This window comes from Dipodomys spectabilis, unplaced genomic scaffold (assembly GCF_019054845.1).
Source record: "Dipodomys spectabilis isolate Male_0828 unplaced genomic scaffold, ASM1905484v1 ptg000263l, whole genome shotgun sequence".
Classification (NCBI taxonomy): Eukaryota; Metazoa; Chordata; class Mammalia; order Rodentia; family Heteromyidae; genus Dipodomys; species Dipodomys spectabilis.
Window position 1 is genome coordinate 3586264 of NW_024870940.1, and position 27842 is coordinate 3614105.

At 46.1% G+C, this 27842-nt stretch overlaps 1 protein-coding gene across 1 annotated transcript in view; it reads left to right on the forward strand.

Moving 5' to 3' along the window:
* Window positions 1-27842, forward strand: part of LOC122125287 (CUB and sushi domain-containing protein 1-like) — a gene marked incomplete at its 3' end in the record, with an annotated part of 693202 nt that overhangs the window by 336877 nt on the left and 328483 nt on the right. Inside the window, exons 5-6 of the mRNA XM_042699884.1 lie at window positions 6817-7011; window positions 19570-19777. Of these exons, the coding sequence (XP_042555818.1) occupies window positions 6817-7011; window positions 19570-19777 (403 nt within the window). The remainder of the gene's footprint in view (window positions 1-6816; window positions 7012-19569; window positions 19778-27842) is intronic.

The window sequence follows — 27842 nt, forward strand, 5'->3', positions numbered from 1 at the left end:
CACGGCCTGCAGAGGAGGCCCCAGAGCGCGGGGACGCGGGGGACCTGCACCTTCCGTGGGAATGTACCAGGACAGGAGGGGCGTGCTACCACCATTCTCCTGTCTACCCTGAGAAATGGTAACACCAGTTCCCACTGGAGGGAACCGGCCAGTGACTCCGAACACCACCGGGACTTGTGACTCGGGGAAGGCTAAGAAACTGGCAGACAAAGGCCAGCTAGAGAGAGGTGACAGAGGTGCACCCTGGGGTCCTGGGTGGATTCCCGAGTCAGCGCAAGGATACTGCATAACAACTAAGACAAGCACGTTGGCTGGCGTCAGAGGATGGCATTGTGCCAGGGTGGTCACACCAAGCAAAGATGCTGACGGTTGTAGAGACTGCTAGCCATCAAATCTGGATTCTTGGCTGCTTTCACCTCTGAGCTGTGAAAGTTCATCTAAATTTCACAGAGGGATATGAATCATCTATTGTGACAATTGTTTGGTTAATTTGTTATGTCACAAAACTCCAAAGCAACTAAAATAGTAAACGCTGAGTTAGAAAGTCCACCTGACAAGTGGTAATTCAATATAGAGATCCAGAACCCAGGTTCCGGCTGGAGATGGCCATGCAGATGTCCATCCAGTGTGGACTGGCACATGATGTAAGGCTTTGGAGGACGCTTCCGAGAAGTCCGGTGCTGCAGCTTGCACAGGGGGAGATTTTGCTTCCTGGGTGACATCAGGAGAGGTTTGAATATGACAACTCAGGGCTTAGGTGCTCCTGGCATTTGGTGGGCAGAGCCAAGAGTAATGCTAGGATTGGCAGGGGACTCCACAGAAGGGGCATCTGCACCCAGTGCTGAGGCTGAGCCGCGTTGCCAGGGCGGAGCACACAGGGGAAAATGAAGCTGGTCGTTAGCCGGCCACAAGTCAGTCAGAGAAACAGGAAAACAACTGTTAGGGTAGAAGAGCATTGGAGTAGAGTAGAAAAGAAAGGCAAATGGAGATGGTAAATTTATAGGAATGGACAGTGTTGAGAGTTGCTGAGAACTGGACACTCAAAGTATCTCCATTAATGTCACCCTTCTGTGTGGACACCAGGGAGGTAATGAGGGGCTCACACGGAGGTGGATTTGTCATGACCTTTGCAGCGACCTTTGAAATCGTGACACATTGGGGGTAGATTGTGTGGAGCAGCTGTTTGACTTGTGTCTCAGAACCTGGAGAGGTTCTGAGGTGGGCAGAGTTCCTCACTATGTGTGCTGCCAAGAATGCTCATTTAACACGGAAAGCATGGTGCCGTGCATTGTATGTAGTTCTGCACATGCATATGTGCATGTTTAACTCACACAGAAGGGTGTGCACCTGCCTCCTGCCCTTCCCTGCTCAGCAGGAAGCTCCGGTGACCTGCCCCCGTGTGTGCAGCCTCAAACCGCCTCAGTTCAGATCCAGGCCTGACCTGAGGAGGTGCAGCCAGCTTCCTCCTCCATCTTCTCCTTTGTACGAGGAGACAGCAGACATTTCAGAGAGCAGTACTGGCAGCCGGAGTCCCTGGCTCTCCGACTTGCCCATTATATGTTATGCAGCTGGCCTGTGTGATTAGTGTCATCAAAAGAAGGTGCCCAAGTGACTCCTGCATTTTGTGACAAGTTGAAGGTCCTTTTTATAGTTAATAAGAAAACATATGGCTATCACTCTCCATTCTAACTTCAAGACAGAGGCACACATTTATATATAACAATATTGTCCCCCAGCTCATGTCATGTGCCTCCCGAAGCCCTCAGGTAAATGTGCTTAGCCTGTTGACCAGAGCCAGCCCTGTAGCTATTGATTGGAGAGCATAAAATAGTGGAAAAGAGCGTGGGCCTCATGTCTTTTCAGTAGAAATTCTAAGAATGTGTTCTACACAAAAGTACTGAGGCCCCAATACAGAAAGAACATCTTTAAGGACTATGAATGATATTTCAGGGGAAAAATGTGAATTTTTGCAGTAATGCATAAATGAGAACTAGACTCGATACTTTCAATAATATGAATGAGTTCACATCCTCCTCACAACGTTTTACTCATGGTCTCCTTCTCACTAAAGTGGCCCTAACCACCTAATAAAAACCATCATCCCACACTATTCCAGAAAGAATATCACCTCCTTGTGTTATTTTGTGCATAGCCTAACATCTGACCCACTATGTAGTTTGAACATTTTTTTCTTTTAATATTATTCAAATCCTATGTAAACTGCTAATTTAAAGTTATTTTGCCTACCCCTCTGGTACATACCGATCCCGGAAGAGGCCTACCCCTCTGGTACATACCGATCCTGCAAGAGGCCTACCCCTCTGGTATATACTGATCCCGGAAGAGGCCTACCCCTCTGGTATATACCAATCCCGGAAGAGGCCTACCCCTCTGGTATATACCAATCCCGGAAGAGGCCTACCCCTCTGGTATATACCGATCCCGGAAAAGGCCTACCCCTCTGGTATATACTGATCCTGGAAGAGGCCTACCCCTCTGGTATATACTGATCCCGGAAGAGGCCTACCCCTCTGGTATATACTGATCCCGGAAGAGGCCCTCTCGAGGAGGTAATGATGGATCATGGTGAAGACGAGGACATGGGGCCACACACACACACACACACACACACACACACACACACACACACACACACACACACGTGTGCCCAGCGCAGGAAGACAGCATGGCCAGTCACTGGGCACCCAGCATTTATTAAGTAAATGAGTAACAGAAGGAGCCACAGGCTACAAGGCTTCCACCAGACAATTTCTTCCGTGCATTCGAGCTTCTGGAAGTCGGGACTGAGGAAGTGCCCGATTGGGGCTGAAGACTGTCCTTCTGCCCTTTCTCTTGACAGCCCCCCTCCAAGACGGCTCTGACACCCCAGGGACCATTCCCTAGGGCTCCGGGGAGGGGACATGGCGTGTGAGAACACTCTGTTCTTTCTTCCTGCCCTTTCCCAGTCTCTGAAGCTTGTGCACTGCTCAGCTGCCTTGGGGGTCCTTGCAGAGACTGGAGTGAGGTCACCTGAGTGCCAGGGACAGGGACCGGGCTCAGCTGAGCTGGGCAGAGGTCAGAGGTCAGGGGTCAGGGTGGTCCTGGCCGCAGACTCACTGGAGGCTGTGGGTGTCACAACACCTCTTTCCACACGGCACTAGTGCCTCCTTGGAGACCATGTTTAAATCCGTGTGTGTGTGGGGGGTCTCCAGTAGTTCCCTTTTGTGACACACCTCCATCCTTCAGAGGTGCCAGCCTGGAAGGTTCTGGAGAGAGCAGGGAGAGAGCGGGAATTCCAGGAAGCGTCTGACGCTCCCGATCCCTGTTTCCTGTTGAGCACGGCTGACGGGCCTACCCTGTGGGTTCCATTGCGGGGAGCTCGGCCAGGGCAGCCAGTGAGGATCTGTGTAAGTGCAGCGGATGCCACCGGAAGGCGCAGTGTGACGGAAACAAAGCACCCAGGGAAAGCCTGGGGCGTCGGCTCCCCAGGAGCGAGCCTACGGCCATCTCCTGCGAGCACACGGCCCTCCCAGGCTCCTCTGCTGGTTCCCAAATGCCCCTTCCACAGCCCTTCATCCCACCCGGTACTGAATGCGAACTCTGCGTTCCATCGCGCCGTGGTCTTCTCCCTTCCTCTGGCACAGGGTTTGATGTGACATCCGTTATTTAAGCAGCTGGGTTAAAGGTCTGATGTGATCGCCGAAGTCTCGGAATTGTGACTGTCCGCCTCTGCCGGCTGACGGGTGTTGCAGACAGCCTGCATCCCTGGTGGAGGCTGCATGCAGACTCGGCTTCGTGGGTCTGTGCAGGGGGACGGGCCAGCGCTCTCTCACAAACCGCTCGCACCACCCTGGCCTTCTTCCCGCCCGAGTGCAGAACTCTGCTGTAAAGGAATTTGTTCCTGAGACATCTATGGGAAATAGGGTCTATTTCTCAAGGGGAATTAAAGAGAATTAAAAGCCGAGTTCAAGTGAGTTCAGTAAGTGTTTTCTAAATGCTTCGTGTGAACTTGTTCTGGGGCAGACACAAGGGACCTTCGTGATCTTTAAGAAAACTGGTGTAAAAAAGAAAGAAATTGATTCATTAAAGCGAAATTGGCAGGAGAAAAGCTGAGAGGAATTTGCTTATTTTGAATTAGTTTTCCTCATTTGAGGGATCGCCGATCACTGGCAAATCTTGTGTATCTGAGTCTTCAATGTCTGTGCAAGTCCATTACCTTAGCTGTTTTTCACAATTTCACAATCACAGATTGTGATGGCATTGATTTCTTCTGCAGGGCTGAGCCCTGGGCCTCGTGAACGCTAAACAAGGCTTTCTCACACTGAGATCCTCCCCAGACTTCGATGCTTTTTTGAGATAAGGCCTCCAAGTTGCAATCCTCCCAGGTCTGCTTCTGAATGCTGGGATTATAGACATGTCACATCATGCTGATCATTGTGTCATATGAGTGTGTTTATATGTTGCTGTCTGTAACTGGAGGTACATTTTCTCAGCTATATTTGGTTATAGAAATTATTTGTGCTAAGAATTTAAATGATTAAAAAGATAAAATTGACTGGAATCCAACATCTTTAATCCCTAAATCATAAATTTGTAACTTTATAATGTTATAAGTCTATAATATTATAACTATATAAAGTTATAGCTACAGGATTTTAAAGCACCACCAAATGGCTCTAAACCTTGAGAGGTAGTTTTAATAAGTTCTTTTTCCTTTTAAAAAAAAAAGGATGTTATACTCTGGTACCTACAAACCTCTTTTTCCCAATGTGAGAATAAAGTAATTTAAAGTTACACGCTATTAACTGATTCATCACTTTATATATGATATTTTATTAGAAGATTAGTTTTTTAGAAGTCTGGTATTTTCCTATTTGCATCATACTTATGAGATTTGTGTGTCGGACACAGTGAGTACAGAGAGGATATATAATCTGTACTATAGGAATTGTGAACACAGAGAGGGTTTATAATCTGTATGAAGGGATTGTGAACACAGAGAGTGTATATAATCTGTGTGACAGGGATTGTGAACACAGAGAGCGTACATAGTCTGTATGACAGGGATTATGCACACAAAGAGGATACATAATCTGTATGACAGGAATTGTTGTGTTTATCATTGCACGGGACCAAGATGGATTTCTGAAGCACCTGCTCTACACCAAGCACTGACAGAGATAAGAAGGACTGTCCCCAGTCTTGACAATTGGAGAGCTGTAGAATTGCTAACAGCTACTTGCAACTCAAACTTATAAGAGGGTCAGAAAGAATAGATATTTGTAGACTATGATATCTGATTCCATCTTCACACCTTAACTGTGAAGTAATATCCCTCAAACATCTCCTGTAAGTAAGCGGCTATCAGGAATTAAGGAAGAGAGCTAACTGACTCTCCTGTCCCACAATTCCTGCCCTTTCCACAGGCTCGGCCCCACAGGAACTTGGCGCTTGAGATGTCCATCTGAATTTTGTTGTCCTTAAGCACCAGCTTACAGCAAAGACATAATCTGTAGACTAGATTAGAAAGGAACCTTTGAAGTCCTGCCCAAGCCTAGACCTCCCCCCTGGAGAGGACCTGCAGGCCACCGCAGGGCCGTGATCTCTGGCTATTGCTGGGCACCGAGCCTGCTGGGAAAGGGTTCTTTCTCCTCGTGAATTGACGAGTAGGTGAAATATGGTATTCGTTGTAGAGCGTGCGTACTCTCCACTTGCTTCATATATAGTGGAAATGCGTGTGTGTATGTGTGTATCCAAATCTATGTGTATGTCTATAACAGTAGATATGTACATAGGGGGAGAGATGGATAATGTCTATCTATAGATAGTGGAATATATATGTTCTAACTAGAGATAGTCTCATAGATTTTTCTGTCCAGGCTGCCTTTGAACTACAACCTCCTGAATAGCTAGGATTCTAAGGCTGATCCACTAATTCCTGGCTCTTGGCTTCTTTGGGGAATAGATTCTCGCTAATTTTCATCCAGGCTGGCTTTGAGTCGTGCTTCTCCTACTTCTCAAGTAGCTTGGATTACAGGCATGAATCACCATACCTGATCTAGAAAGTCTTATCAAGGCACGCTATAAAAAGGTCAGGAAGAATAAAATCAAGGCCTTATGTTTGAACTGCAGATTACCATCGAACTTGTCAATACAAATAGTTAAAAATCTAGCTCTGAGCCATAAGCTATCAATGTGCAGGAGGTAGGCTTGGGTTAAAAGAATGTCCAATTTTGTTTTTTCTTTAAGCTGATGGATTAACAAATAAGATTTTGGGGTTATTCTTCATTGCAGGTTTTATACTTGTAACACTGATTGAATTATCTGTATGCACCTGGAACTGTTCTTGTCCTGGTAGCATGGGAGTAAACATGTCACGAGGAATTATTCCTGCTGTATCTCTAGCACTTTTTTTCAGACGGTTTCACCTTGCTGGATGATGTGATGCCTTGTACATGAGCTGTAGATTCTAGCCATTGTTAAAAATAGGGAGACATGGTTTTTGCGAGAGGGAAGCTATGCCTGTGTTTATCCTTTAAGAAAATACTTGTATTTGTTTTTGTTTTAAAAAAGGTTGCAGCTCAGGCACTCCAAGACGTGAGGACTTTTACTGTCTATATTTTAGGTCTTTACTGTTGATGTCTTAGACATTCATTGTTTATAATTTAGACATTTACTATTTATATTTTAGGTACAATTGAAAATTTTTCTGTCACAAATTTGCTAACATTAACAGTTCAACTGTGGTGTCTATTTCGCCTATAAATGGAACTCAATAGAACTTTTTTACTTAACATTTTTTCCCTCCTTCCACAGTTTTACCCAGCCATACCTGCGGGAACCCCGGGGAAATCCTGAAAGGCGTCCTGCACGGTTCGCGCTTCAACATAGGAGACAAGATCCGGTACAGCTGCCTGTCGGGCTACATCCTGGAGGGTCACGCCACCCTGACCTGCATCGTCAGCCCTGGGAACGGTGCCTCCTGGGACTTCCCGGCTCCTTTCTGCAGAGGTGCGGTGCCCCAGTGTGTGTGGCCCCAGTGTGTGTGTGCCCAAGAAGTGGTGGTGTCCTGGTGTGTGTGGCCCTCGTGTGTGCCCAGGGTCAGCCCTGAAGTGTCCACAGGAGTAAGGCCTGTGCCCCATGCTGGTAAAGGCTCAGGAGCTGACAGGAATGGTTTCCTCTTAAATGCTGGGCTTCTCTGTGGTCACACAGGGTAAGAAACTGCCCCAGGTTCTAGGGTCCCTGCTGGCATACGACCTCCTTCAGCTCCACCAGGGAGTCTCGTCCTCTGCCTCCTTTCTCAGCTCATCCTCATTAACTCACAGAAAGCTCCGGATGCCCATCTCACCCGAGTTTCAAGTCAACTGTAAACGAAGGCCGTATTTCACCTGCCCTGAGCTGCGACTTGGTGTAAGGCTGGTGGCCTTTCCTGCATCCTGGCAATTTTGGGCCTTTCTGGTGAAATTATTTCTCTCTTTGGATCTTTAAGGAAGTGTAGAACCAACCTTAAATTTTAATTTCTTGAAAGATTTATTTTGTGAGGGCATAAACAAAAATATAGGGGGTATTTATTGAGCTTTTAATGCAATTCCAAAGTAACTTGGTGAGTACTCGTGAGAATTTATTCTCACATCTTATCGGAGATATTATTTGATGGCATATTCCTTGCGCTCAAGTCTGACACTGATCTGTTTGCTTATTGGTAGCTGACAGACTGATTGGTTGTCGGGTATTTATTGGTGGCTGATAGACTGATTGGTAGTCGGGTATTTATTGGTAGCTGACAGACTGATGGGTTGTCGGGTATTTATTGGTGGCTGACAGACTGACTGATTGGTAGTCGGGTACTGGATGCTGAAAACCCAGCTCTAGCTCTTGCAAGGTGGTTCAGTGTCACTTGAACCAGGCCCTCTGACACACTGGGTTTTATTTCGTTTGGGCAGTAGGGACTTATCTCCCTAACTTTACTTGGGGCTGGCTTCAAACTTGTCTTGGCCTCCCCGTCACTGATGACAGTCTTCATGTCCAGAGCTGTGCGCTGCTCCTCCAGACTTCCCGCAGTGGCTCCAGGGCTCCATGCCTTGCTTTTGCCCTGGCTTCCACTCCGCCCTGGACTTCCTTGTCTCTGCCCCCCTTCCTATTCCCTGCAGCCATTACACTTCCAAGGATGTGCTTTCTTTTTGGAAACTATGTTTCATTTGTCTGCATTTCAACTCCCACAGTCTTCTTTTATTGCCTTAAGGGAAAAGTTCAATTATCTATAATACTTATTCCGTGGCTATTTTGTGTTGCCTTTGCATTTAACTCAATTGCAAATTTACAAGAGACAAAATTAAAATTGTGAGTCACTGTATCCTTAGTTCCTTCTAGTGAAAATTGTCCATCTATAGAATTGCACTAGTATACCACTTTAAGGCTCACGTTTCCTCCAAAAGTTTCTTTTAATGGAAGGTCTATTCTATGATTGCAAAACTACATACCTTTCAAAGTATATAAAGTAAATTAAATACTTTATACAGTCAAGATTAATATAGCTGTCTCGCATCTTTCCTATCCTAAAGCCATATTTTACTAAATGCAAACTATGTCAAGATGCTTTTGTGGTTATAAATATCTTCTACCTTCATATTAATAAATTTATATTAAATTTTGCATTTTTCAGTAGTTAGCCTAGTAAAGATTTAAAGGGGATTAAATAAAACATTTTGGAAGATACAATAGCTTCCTATTGATTGGGATAACTGGATCATAAGAGAAATCAATGATCGAGTTCTTATAAGTGTGCAGATGTGGCCTAGCCAGAAGCAATGTAAGTGAATTTGGCCATGGAGGGTGAGTTGGTGTCTAAAAGCAAGATGAAAATACCTCTGCTTCCCAAAAGTTCCGCTCACTTCATTCCAGGAACTGCTTGAGGCTTCCCTCACAGATGTCATTAGCAGGAGCCCACGTGGCAAGTCTCACAGCCTTTGATGGCGCTGCGGAAACCTACCTTCCACCACAGACAGACAGCATTTGCCTGAACACCCCAGGGTTGTCTCACATGGAGTCACTGAGTTGTCTTCTGAGAAACAAGTTCCACACGTAGCACAGTGGGAGTTCAAGCTAGCGCGTGATGGGCCTCCCTCGTAGTCGTACATGTGGGAACATAAGCTGGCCTTCTGGACCGAGGACAGGACCCCCCCCGTGCATCAGGGAGCTGCCATTCGAGAAAGGCCTACCCCACCGCTGGCCACAGCCCCATTCCCTCTCACCAGAGACCCTCCGACCCTGAGGCCTCTGTTGTCTCTAAATGGAGCCCTGTGCTTGACAGAATGTACTTCAAAAGATAATCCTTGCAGCTCTTATAGAGATGAGACTCTGAAAGTCAGAGGTCTGGGCGATTTCAGTTACCAGCTGTCCAAAGAACTCATTTTTACACCAGCTGCGTTGCGCAGTGGTCTGCATTAGCATAATGATTATGCCTTGCGTGACTACCATGGAAAGATATCTGTAACTCCTATGCAAACAGCAGCTCCGGAAAATAAGTTGAATCCCATGGATGCACGACCTTGGTGTCTCCAAGTTCACCTGGAGATCTCACAAGGAGCTCAGGATTTATCCTGGCACATGGTAAGGATGTGGAGTGTCAGGTTGATACTGTGGCAAGCTGGTCATCTTGCTTTCTCCTGCTTTTATCAGCCTTGCTGAACCTAATTGCCACACATACAGATTATGAATTCAATAATCGGGAAAGTTCTACGATGAAAGGCAGCGTTCTGTTCCACGCCACCATGAGATTGCTGTCACTATGGACTCATGCGTTGAAGAGTTGCAGGGTTTTTTCCTTTGCTTTATCTATTTTGGATGTTTTCAACTGACATCCTGCTGGCTCCTCATTTTTATACTGCTTTCACACACCCCAGGGCCCACTCTTCCTGCCAGGGCATAGGTGTCTGGGCACTGCCACACACGTGTGGCCGCTGCACTGACCCCGCACGCCTGCTTCTTCAAGGATGGCGGCATTGTGAGCCTCGGACTGGCGTGGGGTGAAGTTCCCAGCCACCACAATCCTAGGCTGAGGAACGAGCATCCCTGGGAACCCTCCATATGCCATTGGCCCTCGCCTTCAAGATACTTTTATGTCTAAGTGACGTGCGTACTTGATGTCATCCTCCATCTGTCTAACGGCTGCTGGTACATATATGCACATAGACTGATAGAAAAATGAGTGATCAGCTGTGATCACTGTGTTACTCTCACTGGGACTCTTGCTTACCTGCTCAGCAATTGCTGGAAACATTTTGAAATAAAAGTTTATTGCAAAATTAGTGAAAAGGCGAGACTTAGATTGGCCTTGATTAAACCAACGTTTTTTTCTCAAACCAAATCTCATCTCAGACTCTGCCTTGCTTTGGGAAGATAGGACGTCAGGCCCCAGCAAGTGAGGATTATAAGAGGTGTGAAGGTTATGTGATGTTTCTAGATGATGAGTTTCTAGATGTTTCTAGAGTTTCTAGATGATGACGTCCTCAACAGAAAAAGCAGGTTTGGAAAGGAGCCATTCTACCTGTCAGCATGAGAACAGGATGAAGAGCAGTGTTTTAGTTGTCATGAGGGTGGGAAGCCTCAGGGGACAGTGAGCCCTGAGTCTCAGGCCCTGGGGCTGTGTGGGGCTGATCCCAACTCTGTCAGTTGAGCCCTGCGTCTTCCATAAATGTATTATCTTTATTTTTTTAAGCTCTGTGGTCTCACTGTGATCTGTGAGAAACTTCCTCTTTCTAGAACTATTAAAAGATTTCTTGAGATAAGTCAGGTTGACTGTTTTTGCAAAGAGCCGGACACAGTAAAATGCCCAAAGTATCAGCCATTAAATACTGTTGCTATAATGCTGGAACACACCTTTGGAATTTGTAAGTGCCTGGAGTCAAATGGAAAAGTGTTTGAAAGGACATTCCTGTAGACAGCAAGGTCTTAATGCTGGTAGCTCTTCCAGATTTTGTACCTTATTGGTACTCTTTGCAATATGAGCATTCACTGAGCTGGGTTGAGAGGAGAAATTAAGTGGCCGAAAGCACAAGCAGAAGGCAAAGAGGCCCAGCAAGTAGGTCTAAGAAGGAAAGGAAAAATTTCTTTGTTATGCAATGACTTGTCCTAACAGAGTAAGACAGGGCTATGCGTGTGATGTCTGCATGTATGGTAGGGGTGATGTCCACACATAGCAAACAGTGCAGCAATGGAAGCTTCACAAATGCACAGATGGAGAGAGTTTCCAGGCAGTGGAGAAGTATCCTTCAGGTGTCACAAACTCAGAGTTGGCACCACCTTTGTTGGCTTTAAAGAGAAAGGACACTAGGAGTCCACACATGGGGAGGCATGCCATGGTTTGCTTGCTTTATTTAATTGTCCTTCTTGTTGTGCCTTTCACAAGCCACGAATATTATATGCTATTATGATTTGGTGAGAGACTCAGCCAAGGAAATCGTGACCTTTTTGAGGTCACTTATTGGAGGTGGAGATTTGCTGTGCTCTGGTGTCTGTAGGTGGAGAGCTGTTCTTATTAGGACATGCCTATAGGGAGCTGTTTTGTCCTGGACACTGTGTTTGGAGACTTGGTCCATCCTGGACACTGTATGTGGAGAATTGTTCTGTCCTAGAATCTGTAGGTGTAATTGTTCTCCCTTGGACACTAAGATGAGAGAGATAATTACCCTGTACATGTTAAGAGTCTTTGCCAATAGCTTTGTAGTATGATTTCCCTACCTTTCTAATGTCTGAGAAAAAAACAACAAAAAGAGGGGAATGCTTGACCTGAATGATACAAATATTCTCTGCCTATGAAATAAATAGAAGAGCCGAAGGCCTGGGAGGAGCAGATTGGCTGATGGTTTGCTGGTTTGGAGAAGATAAGGCTATCTCCAGGCAAGGGGCTAATACTTCAGGCAGCTGATTATTAATGGTCAGAGAAGTTTCTGATTTTGTGCCCTATATTTGTTGAAAGTGTTTACGAGCTCTAAGGGTTTTTGATATACAGCTAGTTTATCATCTATAAAAAGAGTTTAGCTTCTTGTTTTCCTACTTGGATCCTTCTCATTTCTTTTTCTTACCTTATTGCTTTGGCTAGGAAATGGAACACTTTATATTAAATTAGCATCGAGAGAGTGGATGCTCTGGTCTTACCCTGATGAGGAGAAACATCTTCTCCTGGTTGGGACAATGCTGGCTTGTGGGACTGGCCTTTACTATTTTGAGTTTGAGCCTCTCATGCCTAGTTTCTCAAGGACTGATCTTATAAAGGAAATGTTAAAATTATCACTAACTTTCCCTGCACCTATTTAAACGATCCTGTGATCTTTGTCCTTGATTCTATGTGTGTACTAGACCACACTGATTGATTTGTCTATCAAGCTATTCCTGGTTTGGAACTAATGGAATCCCTTTTAGGAAACTGAATCACTCAACAAGGGGACAAACAGAATATGGAGTTATCAAATCTAGACATTCTATATTGGCTAGAGCCATCTCGAGAGAAAGAACCAAGAGGATATATCTCAACATCCATAGATAATTCTAGAAATATGTACAGATATGTACAAACATGTACAGATACATCACAGAAAACTGGTTAAATGATCACAAATGCCAAGGAGACTCATAATTGGCCATCTGCCAGGTGGAAAGCCAGGAAACCAGTGCTGTGGCTGAACAACCCCAAGAAGCAGGGCAGCCAGACGGTATTAGTGTGAAGGGGAGTCAGCACTCTAACACCCAAGAGCTGGAGAAAACCTGTGTCGGAGCTGCGTTAGCGAGAGCACAGTGGCTTCCCCTCTGTGCACCATGCTCATCTGAGCATGGGTTTCCCGCCCGGCCCACTGAGTTACATCCAGGTCTTACTGGAAGACCTTCACAGATACAACCAGAAGAACACTTCACATCTGAATGCCACTAATGTCACTACACTGAAGTATCACAAGGTGGTAGATGTGGTGCCATGAAGATATGCACTATTTCATGCTGGCCCGTTCTTCTCTCAGGGTGAAAAGTCAGCACTTAAGAGTTCATCAATGATGAATTTAAATCTCTGAGGAGTTAGGCACTGTGTCCACAGCTACAGATGAAGTAGATGATAAGACCCGTTTTTAACTCCTCTTTTCTGACTTCACCTCCACATTCCGCCTTTGTGAAGGAGGCATTTGCAGGAGGAAATGTTGTTGGTTTTGGTCTGTTTGGTTTGGTCTGAGCAGAAATCTGATCTGCAAACCATGGAATATCAACAGCCCTGGAGTTCCGGTGGAAACAGAGTCTGCTTACTCAATAACCATCAAGCCCAGTATTCTGTCTGTGTGTGCATATTCATTGAGGATACATACTCACCTAACTGTGTGGAAACACTGAGATGTAGGATGTGATGGCTATTTTGATTTTTATAAGAGTTGACTGATTTTTTTTTAAGTTTTAGGATCAATTGTGTGATCTTAGAAGCATCAAAGATAGGAGAACAATGCCACTAAACACAGCCAGAAGCAATGTCAGGGCCCTCTTTTAAACAACCTTCTAGACATTGTGTGTCCAGGCTTCTTTCAGAGGCACCGGATTCCAAGGATTCCTTTACTTGATAAACATCACACAATGTGACTGCAGATGACAATATATCTCTTTCCCTGGCTGTAGAAAGTATCTGTTGAGGCGTCTAATTGCAGGCATTCTGCAGCTCAAGATGGAAAGGATGAAAAGGCAGAAAGATGGAGCTGTAGGAGCAGCAGACCTCACACCCAGGCCCAGGGGAAAAGCTTAGGAACCTGTGATACTGTAAAGTCCAGTTGTGTTTTAGCAGTCGTGTTGCAGATGCCACCTGGTGCGGTGTTCATCACGTCAGGACAGAGCGATGCTGAGTGACACTGACCATACACAGGGCAGGCTTCATCCAGAAGGCCCGGCTTCACATTAGGGTGGAGCCATTTTTGACAATTTCAAGTTCTTTCCCTGCACACTGTGCAATCAACGGCAAAGTAAATCTTACCAAAGTTGAAAAAGAAACTACAGGGAAAAATATGAATATTAAACTGTACCTCATCTCCACATTTCACTTTTTCGCTCGGGCACCGGCTTTCTTCTAAACGTGCTGTTTATGTTATCTCATTAATTACAAGCTCTTAACAAGCTTAGACCATAATCATAGGCCTCTATGCCAGTTATCTTTGGTTGGGTGAATAAGTATGGTATTCATCCATTCGTTTTCTGTACATTGTACAATACTGGGTTTAGAGCTGTGAAACGCACTGTACCTCGGTGGGTGTCCATCCTGTGCCAGCTAGCACCAATGCTTATTGGGGAGGACTTTCTCATTCAGTTCTAACTTTGTCAGGTGCTAGACAGCACAGTTTTGACAAGCTATTTTCTTTTAAGCCCTGGGTCCCCAACGTTAAGTTTCGCTGATATTGCTTTAAGTCTCACAAAAAGGCCTGATAAAGACGAGGTGATTTTACTCAGTGTTTCATACCTCTGTTGGTATTGGGGTTGTGATTGCTGCCATGGAAGAGCTAGCATGAGAGACCTGGAATGAAAGTGAGTGCAGACTCAACACATTCCTTTGGCATTCTCCTTCTGAGACGAGCCTTCCATCACAAACATTTCAACTCTAGTTGGTATAGTCTTATCCTCAATGCTACACTGATAGTTATCTCTCTCAATCACAAAGTGTAATCCGTGCTTCCACTGTTACTTCTGCACACAATGCTACAATAAATATTTCTGTTCATGCAGTGTTGCTTTTGTCTTCGTTCATGTTGAAAGGATTTAGCTCCAAGAAATGTCCCTATGTTTTGCCAAATTACAGAACCGATTTCCTGTGCCATATTAATTTTGCCACAATTAAAGTAAGTATTTTAGTATTCCCCTTCATTCTCTTGTAGTTTAATGGCATTAGTATTATACTAAATGTTGTTTGAGCCACCTTTTGATTTCCAGTACAGTCACAGTATATCGGTACCTATGAAAACTCAGAAGTCAGACTGTTTGACTGTTGGGCCAATTCAATATTATAAAGTTAACTCGTTAGCACATATTTGCTTTTGGTTATTCTCTAGTAATGTTTACCTACCCTGGAGTACAGGTAGAGCTAGTTTAGCTTGGATCTGCAGGGTCTCCTGTGTTCTCTTGGGATAGCACAGGGGACTCTATGCAAGGAGGGACAGAAATGGTGGTAAGGAGACTCGAGGATGGGGAGGTGGGAAAGGAGGCCAGGAAGGCTGAGGGGAGGACATGCAGGGGCGGTGGAAGGTCAGGGCACCGAGTGTCTCTGGACCATTCATATACATATGGCAGCTCCTGCGCTCACATGAAGTGTCATCCAGACAAAGATACGTCGTTCTGCAAATGAGACTTGCAAAAGAGCTCCTGAGGGAAGAGTCTCTGGTTGGTGACAAGGCCCTGAACAGTGATGATGGAAATGAGTGTGCGTGTCCCCTTGGTATCTGGTTGGTGACAGACGTCAGAGGTGAGCTGAGTGCCCCAGTTATCCAAAGACTCTCTTTGCTGACTTTGAGAGCAGCAATAATGGAGGCAAAAGTCTTGAGGAGACAAGAGTTAGAAAATGTGACAGTGAGCAGAAGTTAAAATAGTCAAGGAATGATGAGTTAAAGTGCAGAAGCTATACGTAACTGGAAAAGTGCAAACGCTATAGGTAACTGGAAGTGTTTTCTGGAGCCTGAGGATAAGAGAGTAGGAGCTGGGGTCTTCGGTAGGAAGGGCAGGGAGTGGTCTGGAAGTGGCCGCGTCCACACGGAGGTACACAGCCCCCGGGCTGCCTGGAGGGTGTGTGGGGCCTGGACCAGGCTAGGACCCTCTTCAAGGACTGCAGAGTTCCAGCATCTGCACGACACGTCTGGGTTTCCCCCAGAGAATAAAATGGCTGAAATGTGGGAATTAACTTGCGGTGGTAACGGACCTTGGATTTCAGCGGAGCCAGCGGAAGGCTCCGACGTGTCAGCGCAAAGACCTGTCTGCCCGTGAGGGAGTGGGAGGTGGGGGTCAGAGTGACCCGGGAGAGCAGCCTGCTCGCAGAGGCAGAATGAAGAGGAAGGAAGGCTAATTCTGTGGTGGACACAAAGATGGTGGGGTGGGGGGTGGGGACGGAAGGGCTGGGCTGCGGTGGGCGACTCTCGTCCCAGCCTTCACCCACCCGGGAGAGCCGAAGCAGATGCTGGGGGAATGGCCCCATTTAGACCCCTTGGTGAGGGGTGAGGACTCTTCATTTCACCACAGAAAATAGGGACTGGAACCGGAGGAAGGGTGTGCTTGAGTGTTGCCTGAAGCTGCAGACACTGAGGTTCAAGACCACATGTCGATACGTAGTTGCACAGCTCTGGTGTGGCGGCCATGCTGTGCCTTAGAGGAACAGCAGTTATCTTTCCATGGTTAGTGAATGCCTGCGACTACTACCCAACACCCACAGTTCCGTCTCCCAGGGAAGCAAACTGCGGCAAAGGAAAAGCAAGAGCCACCCAATAGGGCCTCCAGAGCTGCTGTCAGCACTTGATGGCAGACCCAAGACCCCCGGACTCCAGCCTGCCCGCTGAGCTGTCGCTGCTGCCCCGAGGTGAGCGCAGGCCTGCCGGCGCTCTCCATATCACACACTTCACGAGGACTGTGCACGGCCCATATTTCTCATCTCCATGCCAGGTATCTCTTCCGGGATTTTAAAAGTAGAGATGGGACTGTGCTCCCAGGCGTGTGCCCCGTGTCTGCCCAACGTGAGGCGGTGACTCAGAGACGTCCTGGCGATTCCGGGGCTGCTCAGGTAGCACCGAGGGCACAGCGTGGCCACGCCAGCTTGCAGCTCATGATCCGTCTGTTCTGCATGCTCGGAGGCTTTCCATGTTTATGACAGACGCGGAAAAGTCTGGTTTCTAAATAATGTTCTGCTCTATATTTTGAATTGTGTTGGTAAGATAGATTCCCAGCAAAGTTTATACCCACACAAGAGATATTTTTAAAAGTTGACGGTAAACTTTTCTCATGGCTGAAATCCCTTCAGGACATATGCAAGCGGCATGGTTCTCATGGCCTATGTGTGATGGCAGATCCTCTCAGTCAGAAATCAGCAGATTCAGTACAGCTCCCTTTAAAAATCTTACCTTCTGCTGGGATCAACTAAAACTTGGACTAATTCAAATTTCTATTAGCTGAACATTTCCTTCAAAATGCAAGATTAAAAAAAAATCCAGATAGGAAACATTTAAAGACTAGTTGTTTTGATAACAATTTGGTGTGGGAGCCAAATCCCACGCACTTCCCTCTGATTTGCCACCCCCAACTCTACCACACAGAAGTTCCAGAGCACCCATTAGAGACATTCAACAAGGGCAGCCAGTTTTCATGATTATAGATTGTGCATACTCAGGGGGAAGACACTAAAATGAATTGAAATATAGAGAGACATGCACTCCACCTCCCTATGCTGTTCTAAGGCATCTTGCAGAAATGGACTTTGAATCGCGCATGTGGAGCCAGTTTATTTACAGTTTCCTACTTACAATACTTCATTCATCGCAGGGGTCACGTGCTCCAGTGGGGGGGGGTGAAGCCTGGGTGAGCTGGGAGCTGTCCGTGGTGCTGGCAGGCTGTGAGGCGCTGTCAGTCCTGAACCTCAGAAGACTGTGGAGAGTACTGTTCAAAACCATCCATTGTAATTCCCTCAAGACCTGCTTTCTTGAAGTCACCAGCAATGTCTGCTAAACGGAACAAACAAATAGTGATCCTTCTGAGTTGCCTAGATGCCGTGCATTATGATAACAGCCCCTGAGACTTAGCAAAGAGTGGCTTCAAACCTCATTCTATGCTTTATTTCATAGAGATAGAATCTTGTGACGTTCTTATCGGCCTATGTGGATCAGCAAGGAAAAGTTACATGATACAAATTTTGTTTAACTTCTCTGGCTTACCCAATAATAGCTTTCATTTTGTTTATTGGCAGTCACACATTATATCTTATTGTGTTGATGTAGCCATATGTCATACACTAAATTATTGTTTTATATAAAATATATTTGTATGGCAGTATAAGTTTTCAAATTTTTATCCCATTATTACAATACATTTTAATAAATAATGCCCTTTTCCATCACTCCAGATGTCTGTCATTACTGAATTGGTCCCTGTTACTCTTTAAGATATTAAGATAAAACTTTCCATTCCGCTCAGTAAAAGTTTCATCAGTTAGTGACATTGTGGATAAATGTACTATGGTACCTCTAGAATAAAATGAGAGAAAAATTCACCAAATCAGAATTTCAAAGTATAATTCCCCAATTCATTAATTTACAGTTAAACAATATGTTTTCAGGTAGATAAATAAATGTTGAGGTAGAGCATGTTTAGAAGCATGTTTGAAAACTATTATATTATTTTTCTAATTTGCTTATCAGAAATATTGGTTATGGAATGGAGCACAGCACAGTGGTTACAGTGCCCTAGAGCAGGAGGCAAATGGATCCAGAGTTCAACACTAGATTGCAGCCTGGTCTACAGAGAGGACCCGTGGACACACACACACACACACACACACACACACACTATATGTACAGTGTTTTATGGCCTTTCCTCAAATGTTATGTGGATAGCTGTTTAATGGTTGTTTTAGAAAATAAAATATATTACAAAATGAAAGGTCTATCAAGGCTAACACCAATGTGTTCCCATACATACACACCCTCTGAACTAAAGGAAGTTGTTCTGGAATTTGATTTTTCACTTCAGTGAGCATTGTGGAGTATTTTTGCTTTTCTTTCTTCTGCTGACACCCAAAAGAGTTGCTATTCAGGTCACCCATATTCTTTATTACTACTATGATATGACTATAAATATGCATCCACCGACACTTGGAAATCACAAGCCATGCTCCGGCTCAGAGGCGGCTCTTGCAAATATTTAGAGGAATTCAACATCAGTAATTCTCCCTCTGAAACCTTGAAAGGAATTTGGTATGCTATGCTGATTTGTAAAGCTGGATTTGTCACAAGCTGGATTTGACCGAATATAGTTCCTGCTCCCCCATAGCATGGATGCTGATCGATGCAAGTCTGTCAGGAGCGGCATGTTTTAACTTTACATATTACAAGCGTTACTTGTTTTGCATCTGTTCTTGCACTTAACTTTCAGAAAATACAATCAAATCAGACAGAAAAGGTTGCATTGTGTTAATGATCTTATGTGTACTGTGAGCTCACTAGGGAGATAGTCGCATGGGTAGATGTATTGCATGTTGCGTGTGTGTACAGTTAAATGAATCCCTAGTAAGTATTGATACCATGTCGCCTTGTCTACCATCCCTTTCAGAATGACAGAACACACCTCTCCTCTCACTCTCTGTTATCAGACTGATGTGTTGACCCTTAACCCACTCGAGGGAGCCAGGGTCGGTCCTTCCCTCTCCACATGGCTCCTGGGTTAACCGTGCCATGAACGGTTCCTAGAACAAGTGAGACAAGCAGAAGAGGGTTTCTGGATTGTCTCAATCATGAGCCTTGCAGAGGGCAGTTGGTGAGCGACTCGGGCCGTGAGGGTCGGGCTGACCTCCTCTCCCTCTCTCTGCAGCCGAGGGCGCCTGTGGCGGCACCCTGCGTGGGACCAGCAGCTCCATCTCCAGCCCGCACTTCCCCTCCGAGTACGACAACAATGCCGACTGCACCTGGACCGTGCTGGCCGAGCCGGGGGACACCATCGCCCTGGTCTTCACTGACTTCCAGCTGGAGGAAGGGTATGATTTCCTGGAGATCAGCGGCACAGAAGCTCCGTCCATATGGTAGGTCCTGGGAGCGCCGTTTCTCGAGGTGCAGGAGGCTCAGCGGGTGCTTCCACTGTCCGTTCACTGGCTGACCTGAGGTTCCCCCTGTCCCCTCCTTCTCTGACTACTCCCAGGTCTTTTCCACTCTGATGCGAGCCAGGCTTTCTGAGATGTCTGTATCCTGGTGTTTGGCACTGTCGGTACTGCTGTGCTCCCTCATAGCAGACTCAGAGCAAGAGAGAGGGAGGCTAGATTTGGAGCTGGTCTGGGGCTGATGGGGTAGAAGAAGGGTTATCTTTACTTCCTGTTGGCAAGTAGTGACTGAGTTTCTGGGGACAGGATGCTGTGTGCTTTTCCTCTGAGAACCTGGTACACCAGCTTGTGATAAGGGTGAGGAGAGGCACCTGTGGCTATGGGAACACCAGGAGCAATCCAGGTAGCACCCACACTGAACGGACGCGTGACTGAGTCCATCCGAACAGCAGGCTGTCCTCCACCGGGCAGCGGTGGGGACAGGCGGGAGCAGGCCTCGCACAGTGTGCCCTGCATGGCCTCATGCTAGGATCACACAGCACTTTTGTCCCTGGGTTCAAGTACTAGTCAAAAGGTAGCCGTGAAAGAGAAGACATCCAAAGGCTTCCCTCGTAACTCTGATGCTGGGATTCGGACTCTTTTGTTTTAATTATTTGACGATTCCGTGCTTTAAACCTGCTGCCGCCGGTGAGCTGCAAGCCACTTGCAAAAATGTATAAGCATCTTCCTAGCAGAAGAGGATCGCAGCAAGGCCTGGCCACTGAGGGGCAGAAGGGGAAGCAGCAAGAGCGATTATACACATTTCCCCAGCCTCAGACTGCTATTTTAGTACAAAAGCTAGAGGATAAAAGATGTCAACTATGAAACTCCCTGTAAGTTTCTCTGTCCATTTTAAGCCAATTACTGTCCAACTGAATTGAACTTTACCATTTCCCCCCACAAAACACAAAGGACAGGACTCAGATTCATGGAAACATTCTTCAATTAAATGTGTTTTTTTCCCTTAAATAGTATTACAATTAGAGAAGGAAAACAAAACTATACCTTCACCTCCTTGTCTTTTTTGAAAGTTTTATTCAACTTGAATAATAGCTTCAGACAGGGAAGTATACTTGATGTCTGATCTTACCGAGTTTTAGCTTTAAATTCTCACACATATGTTGGAATTGTGATTCATTCCCCATTGTTGAAGATGAGACTTAATGAGAAAAAATGCTGACCCAGGGATCTGAGGATTAACCTAGCTGCCACCTGAGTGCTGCCAGGAATAACATTGCAACCTTGGGTAAGCCTGTTTGTAAAAGGAGAGGCTCTCTTTAAAAAATATCTTATATTAAGCTTCTCTTGAGTGCCTGTTTTCTGCCTGTCATTGTGAGAGAATCAGGGGACATAACACTCCTCTAACTTATACACCGCCTGGTTTTCTTTACCAGAAAAGGGTTGAAGTAGAAAAGTTATGGCCGATCAGCCTCAGACAATTAGGTGACGGATGTCACAGCGGCGTGTGTGGGCATTGTGCACACGCTGCTGGCCAGGCCAGCCTTGTGTGCTGGGGAGGGAGGTAAAGAACTGTGGTCAGTCGTGTTCCTGTCCCTCAATTCTGGTCATTGTTTTGTTCAAAGTTTATATAAAGAAGAGAAGGAACGTGATTAGGATGCAGATGCCAACATTGATGAAATAAAATTAGGTAAACCCAGGGGAGGTGCCAATGAAGATGAGAGGAGGCTGGGGAAAACAATGACAACGTCTCCTTCACACACACACACAAATTCACACAAACATACACACAAACATACACAAAACACATGTATACACAAACACAGACACACACATAAACACACAAACACATATACAAACACCCACACAGTTCACAGAATTGTACACACAAACACACAAAACACATAAACACATAAACACAGACACACACATAAACACACAAACACATATACAAACACCCACACAGTTCACAGAAACGTACACACAAACACACAAAACACATATACACACAAACACAGACACACACATAAACACACAAACACATATACAAACACCCACACAGTTCACAGAAACGTACACACAAACACACAAATACACAAAACACATATACACACAAACACAGACACACACATAAACACACAAACACATATACAAACACCCACACAGTTCACAGAAACATACACACAAACACACAAATACACAAAACACATAAACACACAAACACACACACAAATTCACAAATTCCCCAACACACACACAGCAATACACAAAACACATGTACACACAAACACGACACACACATAAACACAGACACACACACCACGGCCGTCAATGCATTGTCACCAATGGATCTAGGAAGGCAGAGGACATGGCTTTCCCTAGATTCCCCATCCCTCTCCTCATCCCTAGTACCCTCTAGTTCCCTCTCCTTAATTTCTGCCTTTAACCTTCTCTTACTCACGTATCTCTAAATGAATTTAGGGGTAGATCCCAGAAAGCGTGTAGGAAAGCTCTCAGCCGGCTGAAACGTGAGACTGTCTGCAGTGCCAAAGGGCCTAGCACAGCCAGGGTCCAAGAGCAGCCGTGGGGAGTATCGTCACGGGGAGAGGGTCAGCAGGCCCAACCCGGAGGGCAGCCTTCTCTGTGGGTCTGGACTCCAAGGGGAAGGCCTTTCCCAGCTCTGGACGCCCCCTGGCTAAGGCAGAGCGACTTTTGAGCTCACAAACCTCACAAGCTTTGATCCTATTCACTCCTGATCGAATAAACCCTGCTGCCTGCTGGCCTATCCTGTTCTCTTTGAATACCTCTTAGTAGGCTATGCAGAGTTGTACTCCTGTCTGTATTCCTACGATGAATCAGATGGCCCTGTTTGCTGGGCACAAAAGATCTGTAGGGTTGTGAGTATTGTTGTAGACTCGTATGACCTTATTGACTCTGTGGAGGAGTAAAGCAAGATGCACAAAGGACGCGAGATCACACACAGAGCGGCCTGAGCGTGAGCCCCAGGCTCAGCCACCAGGGGTGCCAGCTGGGTAATGTCCCCTCAGTGACAGAACTACCTCCATCCAGGACAGTCCCTAAGCCTCGCACAGATAACTGGCCCAGGAGAAGCAGAGCAGCTGCAGAGTAACCTAGCAGCTCACGCTCCATCAGCCGAGGGTCAGTGAAGACAAAGAGCTGTGCACTTAGTGCTAATTGCAATTATAACAAGTGTTGTTTTGACACAACTACAGTCGTACTACTTTTAAATGGAAATCGCTTCATTCAATTATGCTTCAGTGGAGGGAGGCCAAAAAGTAAGAGATGGTTTCCTGGGTAATCATCAAAAACACCCCCAAAGGACACATTTTAAGTATAAAACAGAATAATTTGAAACACTCTTTGAAGATTTATACAAATGCATTTGATATGGCTTATCTTTAAAAGACTATTATTTTACTGACACTCTCTGAAATGTTTAATGGACCAAATTGGTATACTTAAAAGATTTACCCATCCTAGAATTGCAAGGAAAACATGGAGGAGGGTAGATGTGACCTCTTCTCAAATGCAAGGTTACATCGCTGAGACAGGAGCCCCGTGTTAATGGTCATGAGCGGAGTGAGAAGTCACACATGTAATTTTGCAATAATCGGTTTTGAAAAGCCAGGATACACAAGCAAGGGCACTCAAAGTAGAAGCTACTTGGGAAAATCACAAGGAACAATAATAGGATTATCTTTATTTCCATTAAAGTTGGAGCCAAATTACCAAGTGAACCTCCTGTTACGTCAGTTACTATGACAATAGTCCGGCAGGTCCCAGAGCAGGGAAAGGTGCCAAGAGCAAAGTCACTGTCCACTGCCCAGTGGCCCGGTGACGCCACTCCATCTTCCCCACGCACTTCATGATGGGTGGACTCCACCCAGATCTTAGCTTTATCCATGTTGGCTTCCTCCCTGCGCTACTCTACTAGAAAAATCTAATTTCTAGCTCACTTTATGTCTAGTAACTATGGTGTTTTCATGCAATTAAAAATACCTAACAGCAAAATCATCCAGGTGCTTTGTTTTGTTTTGTTTTTACCTGAAGTGATTTGGTGGTATAGCATATAAGCAACTCATAGCTCTAGACGTACGAGAAAGAATGGAAATTAATTTCACCTCAGAGTTTGCCTACTATGATGTCTAACTTGAGACATGATTGTGGAAGCGTTAAGGTTCTACTGTCTTAGAATAAAGCAGGCGGAAGAGCAAGTTCCAGCTTTAAAAGACACACTTTCATGACAAGAATAGCCTGCACCCCTCTGCTACGTGGCTTGCGTGTGTGTGTGTGTCCTAGGCAAGGAGGAGGGGAGGAATGAGCATGCGTGTTGGAACGTGGAGATGGAGCCTGAAGCACAGGACAGCTCCACATCTGCCATGGAGTCAGATCCAACTGCGGGCCTGCTGCTCAGGCTCTCCTCCTGCGGACAGCCTCTTCAGCCCTCCTTCCTCCCCCCCCCCCCCACTCCCCTCAGTGGGCCTCCCCTCCTCCACAGGACGCCTGCCCACATCCTGCCAAAGACTCTTCTGCTGTCTGCTTCCCTGTGAACCCCAGAAGGTAACGTGGGGAAGAGCATCTGGAGGGAGAAATGCTTTCTAGAAGCCGCCAGTGGCCATGCGAGAGATTCTATGAGCTAAGTCACGGGCTCCGTCTTCCTAACCAGCACAGCTACCCTTTGAGCACTGGCTGTGAAAAACAAAACAACAAAACCCAAAACCAAAAAGCAGCTCTGTAACTGCGCTTTATTATTTTGCTCAGATTAACCCAGCACAACTCACTATTAAATCAATCCAATCAGTCAGTGGCAGAAGCCAAAACAAGACTTCAAAGAAGCTGGAGTTGCTGAGTGAGCTTCAAAGAACCCTCAAAGGGTCGATTACCACCTACAATGTTTACCCAACTTGTCACTTAATTGATAATTGACTTGATGTATAGTTAATCTCTAATGAGGAAGGTTGCAGTGGCACAGCTCAAACAACAGACTCGCTGAAGTCAAACCTTCCACGCACCTGCCTCCAGCCAACAGAGGGCTGAACTTCTGCTCCCTCCTTAGTTTTCCAAGTGCTTATTTTGAATTTGTCTCGCAGAGTAGTTGCAGAACAGCAGAGAGCTGCTGCCTGCTCTGAGGGTGGCCTCCGTTAATGGGAGTGGCACGTGCTAGCATGGAGATAAGCTACTGGTGGTCATGCAACCCTTACTGGGACTTTGCAGCTGTCGGGCGGTGGCTCCGTCCTGTCCCAGCAGTCCCTCCATCCGGGGCCTTCACGGCCTTGCGGTACCTGGTGTCTCCCTCCCATCTCGCTAGTCAGCACTTCTGAATTCCATGACCTTGTTAAGCGTTTCACCTTGCTGTCTGGTCTAGAAGAAGCATGATACCATTCAGAAGCAGCAGGGCCCTAGTGCCCCGCACATGTGTTCTCTAAAGTTTTCATTTTCTGCTTAAATCATTGTCATATAAGTGTTTCATTGAGTATGTGTGTGTGTATATATACATATATCAGTATTTTTACAGAAGCAAGCATTACATGGAGAGGAAGCAAATATAATACAGATGCACATATGCATAGGAATCTCTCCATTTCTTGAGTCTCCATGCATTAACTAGAGATCTAAGGACACAGAATTGTAGCCCATCTATTAAACTCCTCTTTTAATCCAAATATCATCTCCTAAAGAATTATTGGAATAGTGTATTTTCAAAAGATTGTATTGAATAGTAATATTAACTGAGTATTTGCTCCATATCAGACAAACTTACGGATATCAATGCTAGTCCTTGGAGTTGGCGTGTTTACCCCGCAGATGAGGGCGAAGGCTCTGCGGAGATGAACCCTCCTAAGTGGCAGAGCAGGGGCGTTGGACAGAGAGGCAGAGACCACCACAGGCTGTGCGTGTCCTCCTTCGTGCGAGGACATCAGTATCCCACTTCTTGACCAGCTTTAAACCAGGACCATAAAAAGAATTCCTTCAGTGCCGCCGAGATGGATCTTAGACCACGACATTCGATTTAGATGGAGCGCCACTCACCTGGGTGGTTCCTCTTTGTGTAGACTCATCATAGTCAACGGTAAAGTCAAGTAGAAAGCTCTACACACCTTGCGTGTAGATATTGTTCATGTTGACAATGTAGCGTGAGCCTTTTAGGATAGGCCATGCATAACTGGGCTGATGAAGTACAGATAAGTGGATATGTATAGGCACATAAGTGTATAATATGTCTCAGTGTCTTTATATGTGCATGTACATATTCATACATGGTGTGGCTAGCAAGTTGTCATGAAGGTATGGGATCCTGTGCAGAGCTTCGTGCAGCTACCAGTAGTCCTGGGATCCCAGGAGGACCACCGCCCAACAGCAGCCAGACTGACGAGGATCTTAGAGCTTCCCACTGTGCGTGCCTCAGAAGAATATTTCATTTTTCCCATAATGACAAAGCCATGTGACACACATCTCCAACTGCCACTTGATCGCTTCTGCACATTACACAAATGAGCTGTGCAGGGTTGCTGTATACTTAACATTTTTGTTTGTGGAATTTCTTTTTTTTTTTTTTTTGTCCATCATGGGGCTTGAACTCACCTGGGCGCTGTCCCTCAGCTCTTCAGCTCATGGTGGGCGCTCTACCACTTGAGCCACAGTGCCACTCCCAGTTTTCTGCGTGGTTTATTAGAGATAGTAGTTTCACAGACTTTCCTGCCCAGGCTGGCTTTGAACCATCATCCTCAGATCTGAGTCTCCTGAGTAGCTAGGATTACAGGCGTGAGCCACTGGTGCCTGGCTTCTTTTGATTTTTTAGAAAATATTTTTTTACCATGCTTGGATAAAACTCTGCATAATAAATCTGTGGATAAGCCAAGCTTACAATACAACATCAGTACATTTTAGTTGAAGATAGCTGGACACATTAGTGGCCAGAATATCCCTCAGCTTGAGCTCCACTCGGAACTCAATATTCACTAAAGGCAATGCCCCCAGGCCTGGAGGACTTCTGACCAATTCATGGGATGATTTTCCAGGCATCATTCAAGCTCTGGGTGTTCTCACGGTAACTCCGGTCTCCACTTGTGGCTTGGGAAATGACGCGGGACACCATAGACCGCCAGGCAGGGGAGTAGTGACTGACGCGATGCTGTCTCCCTGAGCTCCCAGTGGGCAGGTGGACATGCCTGGCAGAGCCCTCCGCCCCCTTCAGTGAGCTGCTGCTCCTCCCTGCAGAGCGAGGTGCATGCCCTCAGGACCAAAGGGAGCTGTGCCTCCTCCCTGCAGAGCGAGGTGCATGCCCTCAGGAGCAAAGGGAGCTGCTCCTCCTCCCTGCAGAGCGAGGTGCATGCCCTCAGGAGCAAAGGGAGCTGCTCCTCCTCCCTGCAGAGCGAGGTGCATGCCCTCAGGATCAAAGGGAGCTGCTCCTCCCTGCAGAGCGAGGTGCATGCCCTCAGGAGCAAAGGGAGGGTCTTCCCTGCGGGAACTGGATGCAAGGCAGAAAGGAGTCTGTAGTACCCATCATAGTTTCCCACTCACCATTGGATCCTCTCTGTGGCAGCTCCTTCTTCTTGATGGAGGCCCATCCATCATTCGGCTCAAGGGAATCTGAGAGCCAGTGCACACTTCATTCTAGGGAATTGGGCAGAACTTCCTGATTTCCTGTGACATGCCTGAGTCTCCACTGCAGTAGGGCCTCTGAGAACTTTTGAGTGAAGTCAACACCAGAAAACCAAATAGATGGACAAAGTCATTGCAAAAACAAAACAACAGCCCCTGGTTTTAAATGGTAATGCTCTGGAATGTAGGACACATCTATTTTGTATTGAATGGTGGGAGCTGTGACTGTAATGTTAGGATGCTAACATGACACTAGCATGCACCATGAGCAGACAGAGAGAAAAGTCAGTCTTCCTGCTCCCTCAACAAGGGCTTGGGAAGGTGAAAGACTGTGGGCAGGACGGGTCCCTGGCGGGGCCACTCCCAGCTCTTCTGTCTCTGCTTGCTTGCAGAATCCCTCTTCCATAACCTCATTTTACTGAAATTTCCT